At 38.2% G+C, this 16690-nt stretch overlaps 1 protein-coding gene across 1 annotated transcript in view; it reads left to right on the top strand.

The window, feature by feature from the left end:
- micu2 (mitochondrial calcium uptake 2) overlaps positions 1-5605 on the top strand; it is a 386621-nt gene extending 381016 nt beyond the window's left edge. The window contains exons 12-13 of the mRNA XM_073043710.1: positions 466-623; positions 4751-5605. Of these exons, the coding sequence (XP_072899811.1) occupies positions 466-623; positions 4751-4855 (263 nt within the window). The 3' untranslated portion in view covers positions 4856-5605. The remainder of the gene's footprint in view (positions 1-465; positions 624-4750) is intronic.
- The last annotated feature ends 11085 nt before the right edge of the window (positions 5606-16690 follow it).

Here is a 16690-nt window from a genome sequence, read left to right as displayed (position 1 = left end):
AAACTCAGGTTGGAGGAGCAACACCTCATATACCGTCTGGGTAGTCTCCAGCCCCTTGGTATGAACATCAGATTCTCCAACTTCTGGTAATTCCCTCCCTCTCCCTTCCTCCATCCCACTTTCACTCTGCCTCCTCTTCCAGCTGCCTATCACCTCTCTCATGATTCTGCCTTCTTCTACTACCCATAGTGCTTTCCCCTTACATTCCTTCTTCACCTTTCCTGCCTATCTCCTCCCTGCTTCCCCTCCCCCACCCCTTGATCTTTTCTCTGATTGGTTTTTCACCTGGCACCTAGTCCTGACGAAGGGTCTCCGCCTGAAACGTTGACTGCTCGTTTCAACGGATGCAACCGACCTGCTGAGTTCCTCCAGCGTGTTTGTACGTCTTGATTTGACCACAGCATCTGCAGTGTACTTTGTGTTGATAATAAACCTGATTCTGAATCTCATTTATATAAAATTTAGGACAATTCAAGAGAGCTGTGAAAGTTGCAACAGGGCAAGAACTGTCAGATAACGTTCTTGATACAGTCTTCAAGATTTTTGATATAGATGGAGATGGACGTTTGAGCAAACAAGAGTTCCTTGCAGTGATAATGACCAGGCTCCATCGTGGCTTTAAGGTAATATAAAAGTTCTAAATCAACAGACATACAAGTCATTAGTTACTTACAATTTGCAAATCCACCATCGAAAGCATCTTTGAAAAGACTTTAATATACTTACATGGAAAAAGGGCTTTCTGTTTTTTCTTCTCCATTTCTGATTATTTTAAGAACACAGAAGCTGGAGTAAGATATTCAGACCTTTTTTTTCCACCATTCAATAAGGTAAGGAATGATCATTCACCTTAGCACTGTTTACCTACACTAATCCCCATAGCCCTGGATTCTCTTAATATCCAAAAGCTTTCCAATCTTTGTAATTTTCAACAACTGAGGTTCAGCAGTCAATTTGGCCAGCAAATTCTTAAGATTCACAACCTACTGGGTACATGGCCAACTATTAGGACCTCTGATTCTGTACATCCCTGCCAAAGGAAACTCCATGGCCATCTTGTTAAAGCCGAAGATTTCTGTACATTTCAATTAAAACACCTCTTGATTTATTATGGTCACAGTGAAAAGCTTTGCTTCGCATGCCGTCCTTACAGATCATTTCATTATGTCAGTGCAGTGAGGTGGTACAAAAATAACAGAGTGTGCAAAAGAAAGATTTTGTAGAAGAAATATCAAACGCTATAGAAGGAAATGAATACACAGTGGGAATATTCCTTGATCTAAAAAAAGCTTTTGACACCATTGACCATAAACTATTATTAACAAAATTAGAAAGATATGGTATTAGAGGGGTGGCACATGACTGGTTAAGTAGTTATTTGGAAGACAGGTATCAGTATGTACATTTTAACAACTTGAATTCACAACTTCTGAGGGTAACGTGGGGTTCCACAAGGTTCAGTGCTTGGTCCATTGCTGTTCATGTATATAAATGATGTATGTATGGTTTCTCAGACATTAAAATATATATTATTTGCTGATGATACAACTATATTTTGTAGTGGGGAACATCTGAAACAACTTTTGGATACAGTAGAGAAAGAACTAGAAATCATAAAGAAATGGCTTGATACTAACAAATTATCACTGAATCTCAGTAAAACTAAATTCATAATATTGGGAAACCCTGTACCAAACTCATATAGTAAACTTAGAATAAATGATGTTGAATTGATAAGGTATCTGAAACAAAACTTTTAGGAGTTGTAATTTCATTCGGCACGGACTAGAAGGGCCGAGATAGCCTGTTTCCGTGCTATAATTGTTATATGGCTATATTAAAGTAATAGATAGTAAATGAAGCTGGAAACCACGAATAAATTATGTCAAAGCAAAAATGTCAAAATCTATTGCAATACTGTACAAAGCACAAGATTTCTTAAATGAGGAATCTTTGTATACATTATACTGTTCACTTAAAGTCCCATATGACTTACTGTGTAGAGGTATGGGGAAATACATACAAAACAAATACAAACTCAATTTTTCTACTCCAAAAGAAAGCCATAAGAATTGTAAATAAGACAAATTATTATGAACCAACCAATCCACTATTTATTCAACTAAACACTTTAAAATTCAGAGATTTTGTAGATTTTAAAATAATACAAATTATGTATAAAGTAAAAAATGGACAGTTATCACAAAGTATCCAAAGATTGTTTAAAATGAGAGAAAGCCAACATGATTTGAGAGGAACATGTTTATTTCAAAAACAAAGGATAGGAACAAATGTAAAAAATCATTGTATTTCAGTCAGAGGGGTGAATCTATGGAACAGAAATTAAAAACATGCACCACATTTAACAAGTTTTAAAAATTATTTTAAAATAATTTAATGAACAAATGTAAAATACATGATTTAAAATGAATGGGAGTAATGTAAATAAATGATATTTGGAATTGGATTTTGTGTTAAAAGATTAAGAAATTTTTTTGTTTTGATGTGATGATTGTCGCCAAATATGTTTTTGTATAAGTAAGAGGAGTAGGCGTAATAAGCTGTAGCTTCAGCCTCCACCCCCTTCAGTCTGTGTAAAGATTTTTTATTATTTAATTTTGTCTTATGAAATCATCATTGAAAATGATGCTTTGGTTATGTTTGTACTGACCGAAAATAAAATAAAGATAGATAGATAGATACTTTATTCATCCCCATGGGGAAATTCAACTTTTTTTCCAATGTCCCATACACTTGTTGTAGCAAAACTAATTACATACAATACTTAACTCAGTAAAAAAAATATGATATGCATCTAAATCACCGTCTCAAAAAGCATTAATAGCTTTTAAAAAGTTCTTAAGTCCTGGCGGTAGAATTGTAAAGCCTAATGGCATTGGGGAGTATTGACCTCTTCATCCTGTCTGAGGAGCATTGCATCGATAGTAACCTGTCACTGAAACTGCTTCTCTGTCTCTGGATGGTGCTATGTAGAGGATGTTCAGAGTTATCCATAATTGACCGTAGCCTACTCAGCGCCCTTCGCTCAGCTACCGATGTTAAACTCTCCAGTACTTTGCCCACGACAGAGCCCGCCTTCCTTACCAGCTTATTAAGACGTGAGGCGTCCCTCTTCTTAATGCTTCCTCCCCAACACGCCACCACAAAGAAGAGGGCGCTCTCCACAACTGACCTGTAGAACATCTTCAGCATCTCACTACAGACATTGAATGACGCCAACCTTCTTAGGAAGTACATTCGACTCTGTGCCTTCCTGCACAAGGCATCTGTGTTGGCAGTCCAGTCAAGCTTCTCGTCTAACTGTACTCCCAGATACTTGTAGGTCTTAACCTGCTCCACACGTTCTCCATTAATGATCACTGGCTCCATATGGGGCCTAGAAATCCTAAAGTCCACCACCATCTCCTTGGTCTTGGTGATATTGAGACGCAGGTAGTTTGAGTTGCACCATATCACAAAGTCCTGTATCAGTTTCCTATACTCCTCCTCCTGTCCATTCCTGACACACCCCACTATGGCCGTGTCATCAGCGAACTTCTGCACATGGCAGGACTCTGAGTTATATTGGAAGTCTGATGTGTACAGGGTGAACAGGACCGGAGAGAGTACGGTTCCCTGCGGCGCCCCTGTGCTGCTGACCACCGTGTCAGACCTACAGTCTCCCAACCGCACATACTGAGGTCTATCTGTCAAGTAGTCCACTATCCAATCCACCAAATTTCACCAAAAAGAGAAGGTGCAGTACAGATAAACCATAAAGTGGAAGGCCAGGTAATGAGGTAAATGTTAAAATTCAATAGTCCATTTTGTTGCACTAAGGGACCATTCAGTAATATAACAGAAGGATAGAAGCTTTCCTTGAGCCTGGTGGTTTCCTTGAGGACAGATGTATGGAAAATGGATGAGATGCAGGTGAGGGCAGCATTGATGATGGAGGAAGGGAACCCTTATTCTTTAAAGAAGGAGGATATCTCTTCTGGAATATAAAACCTCATTCTGAAAAAAGATCCGGCAGAGATGGAGAAACTGAGAAAAGGGAATAGCATTTATACAAGGGAAGAGGAATAGTTAAGATAGCTGTGAGAGTCTGTATGTTTATAATAGATATTAGTAGACTATCTGTCTCTAGCGATGGAGACAAAGTGATCACAAAGGGGAGAGAAGTGTCAGAGATGAACCAACTAAATTTGAGGGCAAGGTGAAAGTTGATCTAAGTGATCTAATCTCTCCATAAAAGTAAATCTTTAAATGGAAGAGAATGTCCACATGAACTTCAATGGCAAGGGTCTGGAAAATCTCGAAATAATGATGATTGCAGAGTCAGGGATTTCCCATACAGTACTAAAGTGCAGAAAAAAGTCTTAATGCACATTGGATACACATCATCCTTCAAAGACAAAATTCAGAGAATTGGACGCAGAAAATTAAGGAACAAAGTTTGACCTGAAGCGATAAATGGTTTCTCTTTCCACAGATGCTGCCTCATTGGGTGAGTTTTTCCAACACTTTTGTTTTTGATTCTGATTTCAGCAAACAATTTATTGAATGTTTCCCATTCACATTGACGGAAAAACAATCTGGACAGGAAAGTGGATTCAATAATAGATATTGACTACTGAACAGGCCCAAGGGGCATATGCCCTTCTCCTGCTAGTTCTTCATATTGTGATAGAGAATAATAGCTGTATCTGTTTACAGTACCTGAAACATATTGCTTTCATTTCCATAGGCACCGACACAACATGGATTGAAGGGCTATTTTAAATGTGTGAAGAAAGAAACGATTGCTGGAGTTCATGAAGCCTGGAAACAGTCTGGGAGAAGTCCTTGTTAATAACTACTGAACACAGGAACTTTTAAAAAGAATCCACTACCTTACATAGATTTTCTCAACTAACAAGTTCTTCTGCCAGTGAATTTTAAAAGTCCTGCAATATATTTTGACATGGCTATTTGAAACTTGTAAATGTCTTGTTTACATAGTGTTTACAGAAAAAACGCTACACTGTCTTCATGAAAATGTATTCTGGCAAGTCTTTTCTCACTTGTTTACATACTTAAACCTTAACAAAAAATATAATGTTCTGCCATTTATAATCAAGGGTGTAATGTGTTCTTTCAGCTTCTATTATTTAAATAGCAAAAGGGTTAATCTATTACATTTTCATGAAGACAATGCAGTTTCAATAAAATTAGACTTGTTTAAATAGTTGCATTGATTCTTTTTAGTATGACTAATACTAATTGTGTTTGTTTAAAAATGCTCTTACAAAATATTTAACCAGTGCTACTTCATTGCAAAGCACAAAATATCCAGGAAGTTCAGTGAATGTTTCTTCAGTTTGTTTTACACATACTTACTATGAATCTCAAAAATTATTTTCAAAAATGGATGCTTTTTAAAAAATCTATTAATCTTATGTAAGTTTTACAAGTAATATTTTGTGAATGGTTCATTTACTGTGGTGATCTCAATTATTTTAATACTTTTTGGGGGTGAATAAATTTAATGAATACAGTGATTTAATTGAAACTTTAATGTGCGCTGTTTCTTTGCACTAATAAAGTTTGGCTTTCAAAATCAGTTTTGATATGTCAGAACATGCATGGCAAATTATTCAAATATTTGTTCTATTGCAACTGCCATTGTCGTCATTAAACCATCTAAATATTAACTAACACACATTGCTAATTGAAAACATTAAATGTGTTTAGGACAATACATTGAATGTCCTAATCCTACTCCTATTTACAGTAATACCAATCAATACCTATTGGTCTTGGCTGTCTTCAGGCAAGTTTTTATTGAGTTTATTCTCTTGGAGATACGGTTCTGTTGCAGTACTATAACTAGTTTTGTAAAGTAGTAACTGTAATCTAGACTATTCCCACAGTCCAATGTTTTATTTTAAACTGCATGGAAATAAATCAATATTCAGTAAACTGAAACCCATGAAAGCAATGCTTTGCTCTGTCAGTTGCAAACAATAACAAGTGAATCAAAACTAAAGTAAATAAGATTTGATTCAGTAATATGATTCAGCTTGACTATGCAATCAATAATGTTTCACACCAGTTCAGTAGGTCAATTACCTCCTTTTAGAATTATCAACATTATAGGCCTTCCCCTGGGATGCTGGTAGAAAGAAAATTAATCTGAAGCCTTTAAACAAAGCAGGCTATAAGTTGATTTGTAACCATTATCCATTTGTGAAAAGAGCTGCTAGGAATTTACTATGCCAGCCTCTCAGAATGTTTAAGGCATTGCTTCTCATTCTTCTAAATGCCAGTGAATGTACACCAAGCTTTCTCAGACAACCCCAACATCCCAGGTATCAGTCTTGTAAATCTGCAACAAAATGATTTATCTATTTCCAGCTGATGCTTAAGCATCAGAATAATAATCAATTTTCAAATTATATGGCAATAGGCTAAATTACATTAATAGCAACATTAGACTGCAATTAACAGTAGAAATTTACATACTCATCTATATTATCAAATGACTACCAGATATAGGGCAACACAAAATGAAACATTTCTCATTCCTTGTAGCTCTGTCAGCTTCAAGTTTAGATCATAAAATGTAAGAGCATTATCAGGCCATTCGACCCATCGAGTCTGCTCCACCATTTCATCATGGCCAATCCACTTCCCTTTTAACCCCATTCTCCTGCCTCTTCCCTGTAACCTTTCATGCCTCAACTAATCAAGAACCAATCAACCTCCATCTTAAATATACCCAGTGACCTGGCTTCCACAGCCGCCTGTGGCAATAAATTTTCCTCCAATAGTTACTGCTCAATGGTTTTAAGCAGTAAAGCATTCTGGTTAAGGATTTTTAAATCAGTTACTTCCCTCATCCCCTATATATCAGCCTTTACCAACATCACAAAGATACGCCTCTAGCACAAACTACATTACTGCATGTCACACACTTATAATCAATGTTTGGAAACCTTTATCACTGATCCATATAATAGTTTATTTTTTGCAGATATTCAGCGCATAAAGGGATGCTTTCTAAAATACACTCCTACCTTCTCTCTCACAATTTCTGAAGTGCTTGTGTATGGCAAATGAATAAGCAATCCTACAAATATTCACATTGCATGCATATGTTACAATAATCTTGCTTTCTATTACATGCCTCTGTTCAGACAAGCTGTCAAATTACATCTCTGCATGTCCAAAAATAAGGGGTCACTTAAGATAGAAATCAAGGAGGTGAAAATCACAAGTATTTGAAGTGCTTGTCCTCCAAGGGCAATAAAAGCAGTCTTTGAATATTTTGAGATCAAAATCAGGTTTAATATCATCAGCATATGTTATGAAATTTGTTGTCATGCGGCAATACATTGCAATACACAATAATAAAACTAAATTATAGTAAGTGCATAAATATTTTAAGAAGTTAAATAGGTAGTGAAAAAAGAGGGGAAAAAAGTAGTGAGGTAGTGTTCATGAGTTCAATGTCCATTCTGAAATCAGATGGCAGAGGTGAAGAAGCTATTCCTGAATCATTGAATGTGTGTTTTCACACTTCTGTACCACCTTCCTGATTGTAGCAATGAGAAAAGGGCATGTCCTGGGTGATGGAGTCTTTAATGATGGAAGCCACCTTTTTGAGGCATCACTCCTTGACAATGTCCTGGATGCTGGGAAGGCTAGTGCCCATGATGGAGGTGACTAAGTTGACAACTTTCTCCAGCTTATTTCGATCCTGTGCCGTGGTGCCCTAATCCCCCATACCAGACATTGTTTCAATTGGAATACTCTCCACAGTACATAGAACATTACAGCACAGAAATAGGCCCTTTGGCCCTTCTTCGCTGTGCCGAACCATTTTTCTGCCTAGTCCCACTGACCTGCACCTGGACCATATCCCTCCATACACCTCTCATCCATGTACCTGTTTTTCTTAAATGTTAAAAGTGAGCCCACATTTACCATTTCATCTGGCAGCTCATTCCACACTCCCACCACTCTCTGTGTGAATAAGCCCCCCCCCCCCCAATGTTCCCTTTAGATTTTTTCCCCTTCACCCTTAACCCATGTCCACCGGATTTTTCTCACCTAGCCTCAGTGGAAAAAGCTGTAGAAATTTGTGAATGTCTTTGGTAACATACCAAATTTCCTAAAACTCATAATGAAATATAGTCACTGTCATTCCTTCTTTGTAACTGCATCGATATGTTAGGCTCGGGATAGATCGTCAGAGATGTTGATATCCAGGAACTTGAAATTGCTCACCCTTTCCACTTCTGATCCCTCGATGAGGACTGGTGTGTGATCCCTCATCTTACTCTTTCTGAAATCCACAATCAATTCTTTGGTCTTACTGACATTGAGTACAAGGTTGTGCCTGTGACACCACTCAACCAGCTGATCGATCTCACTCCTGTATGCCTTCTCAGCACCATCTGAAATTCTGCCAACAATAATTATGTTGTAAGGCATTTGAGCTGTGCCTACCCATACAGACATGGGTGTAGAGAGAGTAGAGCAGTGGCTAAGAACACATCCTTGAGTTGCAGTGGTGTTGATTATCAGCAAGGCGGAGATGATATTTCCGTTCCACACACACTGTGGTCTTTCGGTGAAGAAGTCGAGGATCCAGTTACTGAAAGAGGCACAGAGGCCCAGGTTTTGGAGCTTTTTGATCAAAACTGTAGCAATGACTGAGTTAAATGCTGAGTTGTAGTCAATAAACAGCAGCCTAGTGTAAGTATTAGCAGGTATTAGATAATAAGGTTCCTGTTAAGCACCAAGTTTATCAGAATGGGTGGGAGTGCAGACTTGAAATTCCTTTAAGATCAGTCATGATCTTATTGAATGGAATATGCACGTAACTATTTGCTTAGCTGAGGGCCTGACTCAACCAAATTAGGAACCTATAATGTTCAACTATGAAGTGTTTCTAACATGCCACTGTGATTCAGAGGGTAGTTTTCAAACAAAAGTGAACCATAACATGAAATACCAGAGCAGTTTCTCAAAGATTTGACAAAATAGTAGATTATAAAGAGCATCTCGAAAGGATGAATGGAGCTGGTTTCAATTAGATTACAGCCTGCAGAGTTTTGAATTACTCTGAGCTTATGAACTGTAGAACAAGGGAAGCCAGCCAGGACCAAATTGGAATACTGAACTTTAAAGGAATAAAGATAGATGAGGATTTCAGTAAAAGAACCAAGGCATGAGTGAAGTGGGGCAGTTATCAAAATGGAAAGAGGTTGCTTAAGTCAGGCATGAATAGTTGGTCTGAAACTCCACTTAGAATCAAGTATAAAGCAACAATGACAATAGCCTAGATCAGTTTCAGAAATACGGAAATTGAAATAGGGACTGAATGCTTTTCCCCCATATTTTGTTTCTCGATCCAGTATTGGATTTTGATGACAAGCTGGTCTAAACATTGCTAATATTTAAAATTGGGAATTGGGATGAATTAATACCACCTCTCATAAGTATCTGAGCGATCAACACAAAGAAATCTAACCACTTCCCCTTGGCATTCAACAGCATGCCTAATTATAATATAATTACTAACTTGAATCAAATCATTTAAATTAGTTTGACTATGGATGCACACTGCAGGCCGCATATTCCTGATCTCACAAAGTCTTTCAATAATACAGGAATGGTTAGGGTTGCTGAAAAAAACTTAACTTATCACTTTCAGTTTAGCCCAGAGACATTGAATTAAAGCTTTAATTCAGTCTGTACAAAGCAGCCAGTTTTACTGTTATTGCAAATCAATTGATACAGACAAGTTTTCGAGGTTTCCTTAACCACCAGTACATGGGAACTCTTCAACATCTAGAATAAGGTAGTCATTGTTCAAGAACTTTGAAACTCCTTCCATTGCAGCAAATCAGAGCTTATCTGAGAAGTTGGTCTTTCTACAACAATGCCCCCATATTACTTCTGAATGCTAGCAAATGTCCACACTCAACTGATGAATCAGTAACACTTGGATGAATCCCAGTACTCTGGGTCGGGAACTCTAACTCCATTGCCAGAACTAGCTAAACTAGCTAGACAAAGCTTCAACAGGTAAGGAGTGAACCAATGCAAGTAATAAACCTACTTAATCTCATCCTCACAAATTTACCCAAGACATCTATCCATTCTAGCACAGAAGTGACCACTGCATAGCCCTGGTGGAGCTAACATTTCATGTTATCTTTCTATGAGGACACATCATAGAAAGTTTCATATCAGACACAGATGCTCAAAGTTGGTGATCTATGAGGCACTGTGGTCCAGCAGCAGCAATATACAATCACAATATGTAATCTCACGGTATGATGTATTCCTCATTCAATCAAGCTAGTGGATCAATCCAGGTCAATGAGAAGAGAAAGGCTTGCCAAGAGCAATGCCGGGCAAATAAATCCAGCAACCTACACAACTTTGAAATTCCTTCCATTACTGCAAATCAGAGCTTGTCTGAGAAGTTAGTCTTTCTACAACAGTGCTCATATGTCAGAAGGAGAATGTGCAAACTCCACAGAAACAGCACCCGAGGTCAGAATTAAACCCAGGTCTCTTGTGGTGTGAGGTAACAGCTTTACTAAATGCACACTGTGCTGAAAATATTGTGCTTAGGCTTTGCAAGTAATATTTTGAATAAAACTAAGTACGTCTTTCACCAGCGGTAAGGAATGTCAATCTAATGGGCACATCAGCACATTGAAAGGGACGTAAACACAATGAAGGAGACAATCCAATGAAAATTAGCATGTCTAAGCAACAGGTGGTTTCCATTCAACTCTATTCATCCGGATCGATCTAACTATAGCTTATTGAGGAGCAATTTGGTGGAACAATTTAGTATCCCTTAATTGGCAATTTGACCAACATCTGTCCCAGTCTTCCCAATGTACCATATTTGCCCAGAACCTAGTAGTGATATTCAAATTACTTGTCATTCCAAGTTATATAGCTTCAATGGAAAATTTGCATACAGACTTCATAATAGTTTATCCCCTCACAGGCTAAATTAACTGTGTGTACGAGACCTGTGTACAAACAACTGTATACAAAGGCATACCAGCTGTTATAATTCATTAGGAGTATGAGGAGATTTGGTATATCACCAAACACTACCAGATTTCTACAGTGTTTTAGAACAGCTTCTTTCCCTCTGCCATCAGGCTTCTGAATGATCAATGATCACTACCTCACTGTACTTGTTCTCTTTTTGCACTAATAATTTATTTTTTATATCTCTTATTGAAACTATATTTTTAATACTGTACACTGTACTGCTGGTACAAAACAACAAATTTCACTACATATGTCAGTGATAATAAAACTAAGTACTTCTTATCAACTTTTCAAGGATCCCTTGCTATGTTTCACACATGGCTTCAGGTGGCAGGAAATCCTGTAGCTCAGTTAAAAATTATCAGTGTGTTTATCACTAACTGAGGTTGGCAATAAGGTTTCTTTACACAGTGGTGCTAGAAAATTTGTGAACCCTGCAGAATTTCTCTATTTCTGCATAAATATGACCTAAAATGTGATCGGATCTTCACATAAATCCTAAAACTAGATAATAATACATATAAAGTTAAAATATTGAAACATATAAGATTATTTGAAACATATAAGATTATTAAGGGATTGGACACGCTAGAGGCAGGAATCATGTTCCCGATGTTGGGGGAGTCCAGAACCAGAGGCCACAGTTTAAGAATAAGGGGTAGGCCATTTAGAACGGAGTTCAGGAAAAACTTCTTCACCCAGAGAGTTGTGGATCTATGGAATGCTCTGCCTCAGAAGGCAATGGAGGCCAATTCTCTGGATGCTTTCAAGAAATAGTTAGATAGAGCTCTTAAAGTTAGCGGAGTCAAGGGATATGGGGAGAAGACAGTAACGTGGTACTGATTGTGGATGATCAGCCATGATCACATTGAATGGCGGTGCTGGCTCAAAGGGCCGAATGGCCTACTCCTGCACCTATTGTCTATTGTCTATAACACAGTATCATTATACTTGTTCACTTACTTACTGAGAAAAAATGATGCAATATGACATGCTTGTTGGAAAAAAGTATGCAAACCTCTGGGGTAATGCTTTCTACAAAAGCTATTTTGAGTCAGGTATTGCAATCAATGAGATTAGAGGTGTGGGTTGTAGAGGTGCCCTGCCCTATAAAAAAAGACACAAAGTCAGGTTACTGACAGAGCCTGCTCTTCCCAAGAAAGTTCTATTTTATGTGCACCATGCCTCGATCAAAACAACTTTCAGAGAAACTTAGATGAATTGTAGAGATGCATTAAGCTGGAAGAGCAATTGTCTACAAATGGAGGAAACTCAGTACTGTTGTTTTGTCTCTAGGAGTGGGCAACCTGCAAACATCCCTGGTAGTGGGCATCATGCAAATATCACACCAAGGGCACAATGTGCAATGCTGAAGGAGGAGAAAAAGAACCCAAGAGTAACAGCAAAAGACCTGCAGAAATCTCTAGAACTTGCTAAAGTCTCTGTTTATGTGTCCACTATAAAAAAAACATTGAACAAGAATAATGTTCATGGAAGACACCACAGAGGAAGTGACAGCCCTCCAAAAAAAAACCATGCTGCACGTCTCAAATTTGTAAAACACCACCTGGATGTTCTACAACGCTTCTTGGGCAAAGTTCTGTAGACAGAGGAGATAAAATTTGAACTTTTTGGCAGAAACACACATTGCTATGTTTGGAGGGAAAAGGGCATTGCACCAATACCAAAACTTTATCACAACTGTGAAACATGGTGGAAGGAGCAAGATGGTTTGGGCTGCTTTGCTGCCGCAGGGTCTGGACAGCTTGCAATCGTTGAGAGAACAATAAATTCAAAATTGTATCAAACCATTTTACAGGAGAATGTCAGGGTAGCAGTCAGTAGCCTGAAGCTTAATAGAAGGTGGATACCATAACAAGACATCCAAAAGACAAGAGTAAATCAACAACAGAATGGTTTAAAAAAAAGAAAATTCATGTTTTGGAATGACAAAGTCCTGACCTTAATCCTATAGAAATGTTATGGAAGGAACTGAAGCAAGTAGTTCATGCAAGGAAGCCCACCAATATCCCAGAGCTGAAGCAGTTATTAAAGGAGGAATGGCCTAAAATTCTTCCAAGCCCATGTGTAGGACTTACCAACTGTTACTGGAATCGTTTGGTTGAAGTTATTGCTGTACACAGGGGTCACAGCAGTTACCAAAAGCAAACGTTCACATACTTTTTCCAACAAATACATTTAATATTGGATCATTTTTCTCAATTGAAATGAACAAGTATAATGTTTTTATGTTATTTATTTAATTGGGTTCTCTTTATCTAGTTTTTGGGACATGTGAAGATCTGATCACATTTTAGGTCATATTTATGCAGAAATAGAGAAAATTCGACAGGGTTCACAACCTTTCTAGCACCACTGTATACCTGAGATATTTTTCCCCTCCAACTCTCTAATCATCACTGACTCCAGTTCTCATCACTCTCAGTGCCACACAGGCAAATTTTACCTCCTACTTTAACATCAAGGACAGTCATTGTAACCGTAGATCTTGGGCAAAATCTGTAATCATATCTGGAGCTGAAGAGTCCCAGTGGAATTCAAACTGGGATGGGTGTAAATTCAGACAGCTAGATTTACAGCGGTCTTAGGAAGTCATCTATTCAGAATGTTTGAGATTTGGGAAAAGGAGCTGGAAATTAATTTAGACCTTTGCATTTATATTTAATGAAAAACTGCAAAAAATAAATTTTTCAGATTCCAAGGACACAATAAAAAAATCAGAGGTATCAAAGTACACATTTCATAAGACAGCATCTTTAGAAGCTGGAGGCCATTTTTCAAAGGTATGTCAACAAGAGAGGATATCATTGCAACTGAGGGATGGGTGAGGGAAAGATTAAAGGTCATGGATCTGAAACTTTAACACCTTTTGTAACTCCACAACTCTTATCTGACTTGCTGAATATTTCTGTCATTTCCTCGTGAGTTCAGTTTTCCTTCTCCTTTTACCTTTACTAATAGTCAGGTTGTCTTAAGTAAATGAAAAGTAAATTGTTCAAATTATTGTCATTGTCCAGGTTGCATGTTTTGCTTGATTTTATTTCAGTGGATGGGACATAATTGTGCAATTTTCCACGTTGTTGGATAAATACCAATATCAAAGCTGTGCTAGAACAGCTTAACTGTAGGCACAGCTAGACTGGGAAGGTGCCAGGACTTTTGTCTAGCACAGTCAGCTGTTTCTTGATATAACGTGACCTGAACTAGTTGAAAATGGAATTCAAGAATGGTTGTCTAAGGAAGAGGTAAAGAAAAATCATTTTAACTAAAGAAGAAAAAAAATCAGCATTAAAAATTTACACTTTTACACTATTATTGAGGATGATAATTAGAGCTTCTTCCTCTTCTTTGGGGTTTAATTGATCATCATCATTCACAACTGATTGTCACAAGACTACACAGCCTAATTCATTGGGTTGGAAATCACTTAAATCTAACACTTCCTGCTAATTAATTGTGTAAAAGTAATGGAGCTGTGTACATATGAAGTGGTCAGCATCACAATTTCTGGCAGTTCTGGTAGTTATTTGTACACTTTTCATTGAGGCAGGATTGATCATCCAGCTTCATTGTGATTGAGGATGATGGAGCTAGTGGACCATGAGGCTGCATACACCAGTGCAACCCTGGTGTTGATGATAGCCCAGGGCACCTCTTGGATGTCTAATTTTGAAATCCATGTCTTTTTTTTAAATCTCTTCAACCCAAAAAAAAAGTAGTTCAAAGTTCAAGTTAAATTTATTATCAGAGTACATACATGTCACTACATACAAGCTTAAAATTCTTTTTCTGTAGGCATACTTAGCAAGTCTATAGAACAGTAACTGTAAACAGGATCTGTAAACTGTAAACATCAGGAACTGTAACCTGTAAATAAACTGTGCAAATGCAGATAATAAATAAACTGCAATAAATAATGAGCATGAAATAACAAGATAAAAGAATCCTTAAATGAGTGCAGTTATCCTCTTTTATTCATGAGCCTGATGGTTGAGGGGTAGTAACTGTTCTTGAACCTGGTGGTGTGGGTCCTGAGGCACCTGCACCTTCTACCTGATGGCAGCAATGAGAAAAGAGCATGGCCTGGGTGGTGAGGATATTTGATGATGGATGCTGTTTTTCTAGGCAACATTTGTGCTGAATGTTTGGGAGGGTTTTCCCTGTGATGTATTGGGCCATATCTACTATCTTTTGTAGGATTTTCTGCTCAAAGGCATTCATGTTCCCATACCAGGCCATATTGCAGCCAATCAGCACACTTCCCACCACACATCTATAGGTTTACCAAGGTTTTCGATGACATGCCAAATTTCCAGGGACTCCTGAGGAAGCAGAGGCACTGTCATGCTTTCTTCACAGTTATATTTATATGATGGGTCCAGGATATGTCTTCTGAGAGAGTGACATCCAGCAACTTAATGACCCTCTCCAATGATCCTCCAATGAATACTGGCTCATGGACCTCTGGTTTCCTTCCCCTGAAGTCTACTATCAGTTCCTTGGTCTCATTGACATTGAGTGAGAGGTTGTTGTCATTACACCACTCAGCCAAATGTTCAGTCTCCCTCCCGTATGATGATTCATCACCCCTTTGATACAACCCACAACAGTGGTGTCATCAGCAAACTTAATGTGGTGTTGGAGCTGTACTTAGCCACAGAAATTAGTGTAAAGCGAGTAGAGCAGGGACTAAGTACACATCCCTGTGGTAGTCCTGTGCTGTTGGAGATTGTGAGAGTGTTTATGCTAATCCAAAATGACTGGGGTCTACAACTGAGGAAATCCAGGATGCAATTGCACAAGGGGGTATTGAGGCCCAGGCCTTGGAGTTAACTGATTAGTTTTGAGGGGATGTTAATTCAAAATTTTAAGACTGTCTCTTTGAGCTAACAGTATTAAACAACATTCTGTTAGTTTATCAACACAATGTTGAAGCTTGTTAACAATCCACCACTTGTCATTACATCACCAAGACAAAGACGTTATGTGGCCCTCCAGATTGTTTTCCCATAGACCAACAGAAGTCCTCAAAGTGTTGAAAATTATGTTAATTGGCCCTTGTTGCAATGACTTCTACTTTAGAACATAGAAAACCTACAGCACAATACAGGCCCTTCAACCCACAAAGTTGTGCTGAACATGTCCCTACCTTAGAAATTACTAGGTTTACCCATAGCCCTCTATTTTTCTAAGCTCCATGTACCTATCCAAAAGTCTCTTAAAGACCCTATTGTATCTGCCTCCACCACTGTTGCTGGCAGCCCATTCCACACACTCACTCTTCTCCATCAACTTACCAACCACTGAGGTAAGACTCACTGGTCTATAATTTCCTGGGCTATCTCTACTCCCTTTCTTGAATAAAGGAACAACATTCACAACCCTCCAGTCCTCTTGAACCTCTCTCCTCCCCATTGATGATGCAAAGATCATCAACAGAGGCTCAGCAATCTCCTCCCTTGCTTCCCACAGTAGCCTGGGGTACATCTCATCCGATCCCGGCGACTTATCCAACTTGATGCTTTCCAGCACATCTTTGTTCTTAATATCTACATACTCAAGCTTTTCAGTCTGCTGCATGTCATCACTACTA

Source organism: Hemitrygon akajei, chromosome 4, assembly GCF_048418815.1.
Source record: "Hemitrygon akajei chromosome 4, sHemAka1.3, whole genome shotgun sequence".
Lineage (NCBI taxonomy): Eukaryota > Metazoa > Chordata > Chondrichthyes > Myliobatiformes > Dasyatidae > Hemitrygon > Hemitrygon akajei.
Note: the sequence above shows the minus strand (reverse complement) of the source record. Positions and strands in the feature narration are given on the sequence as shown.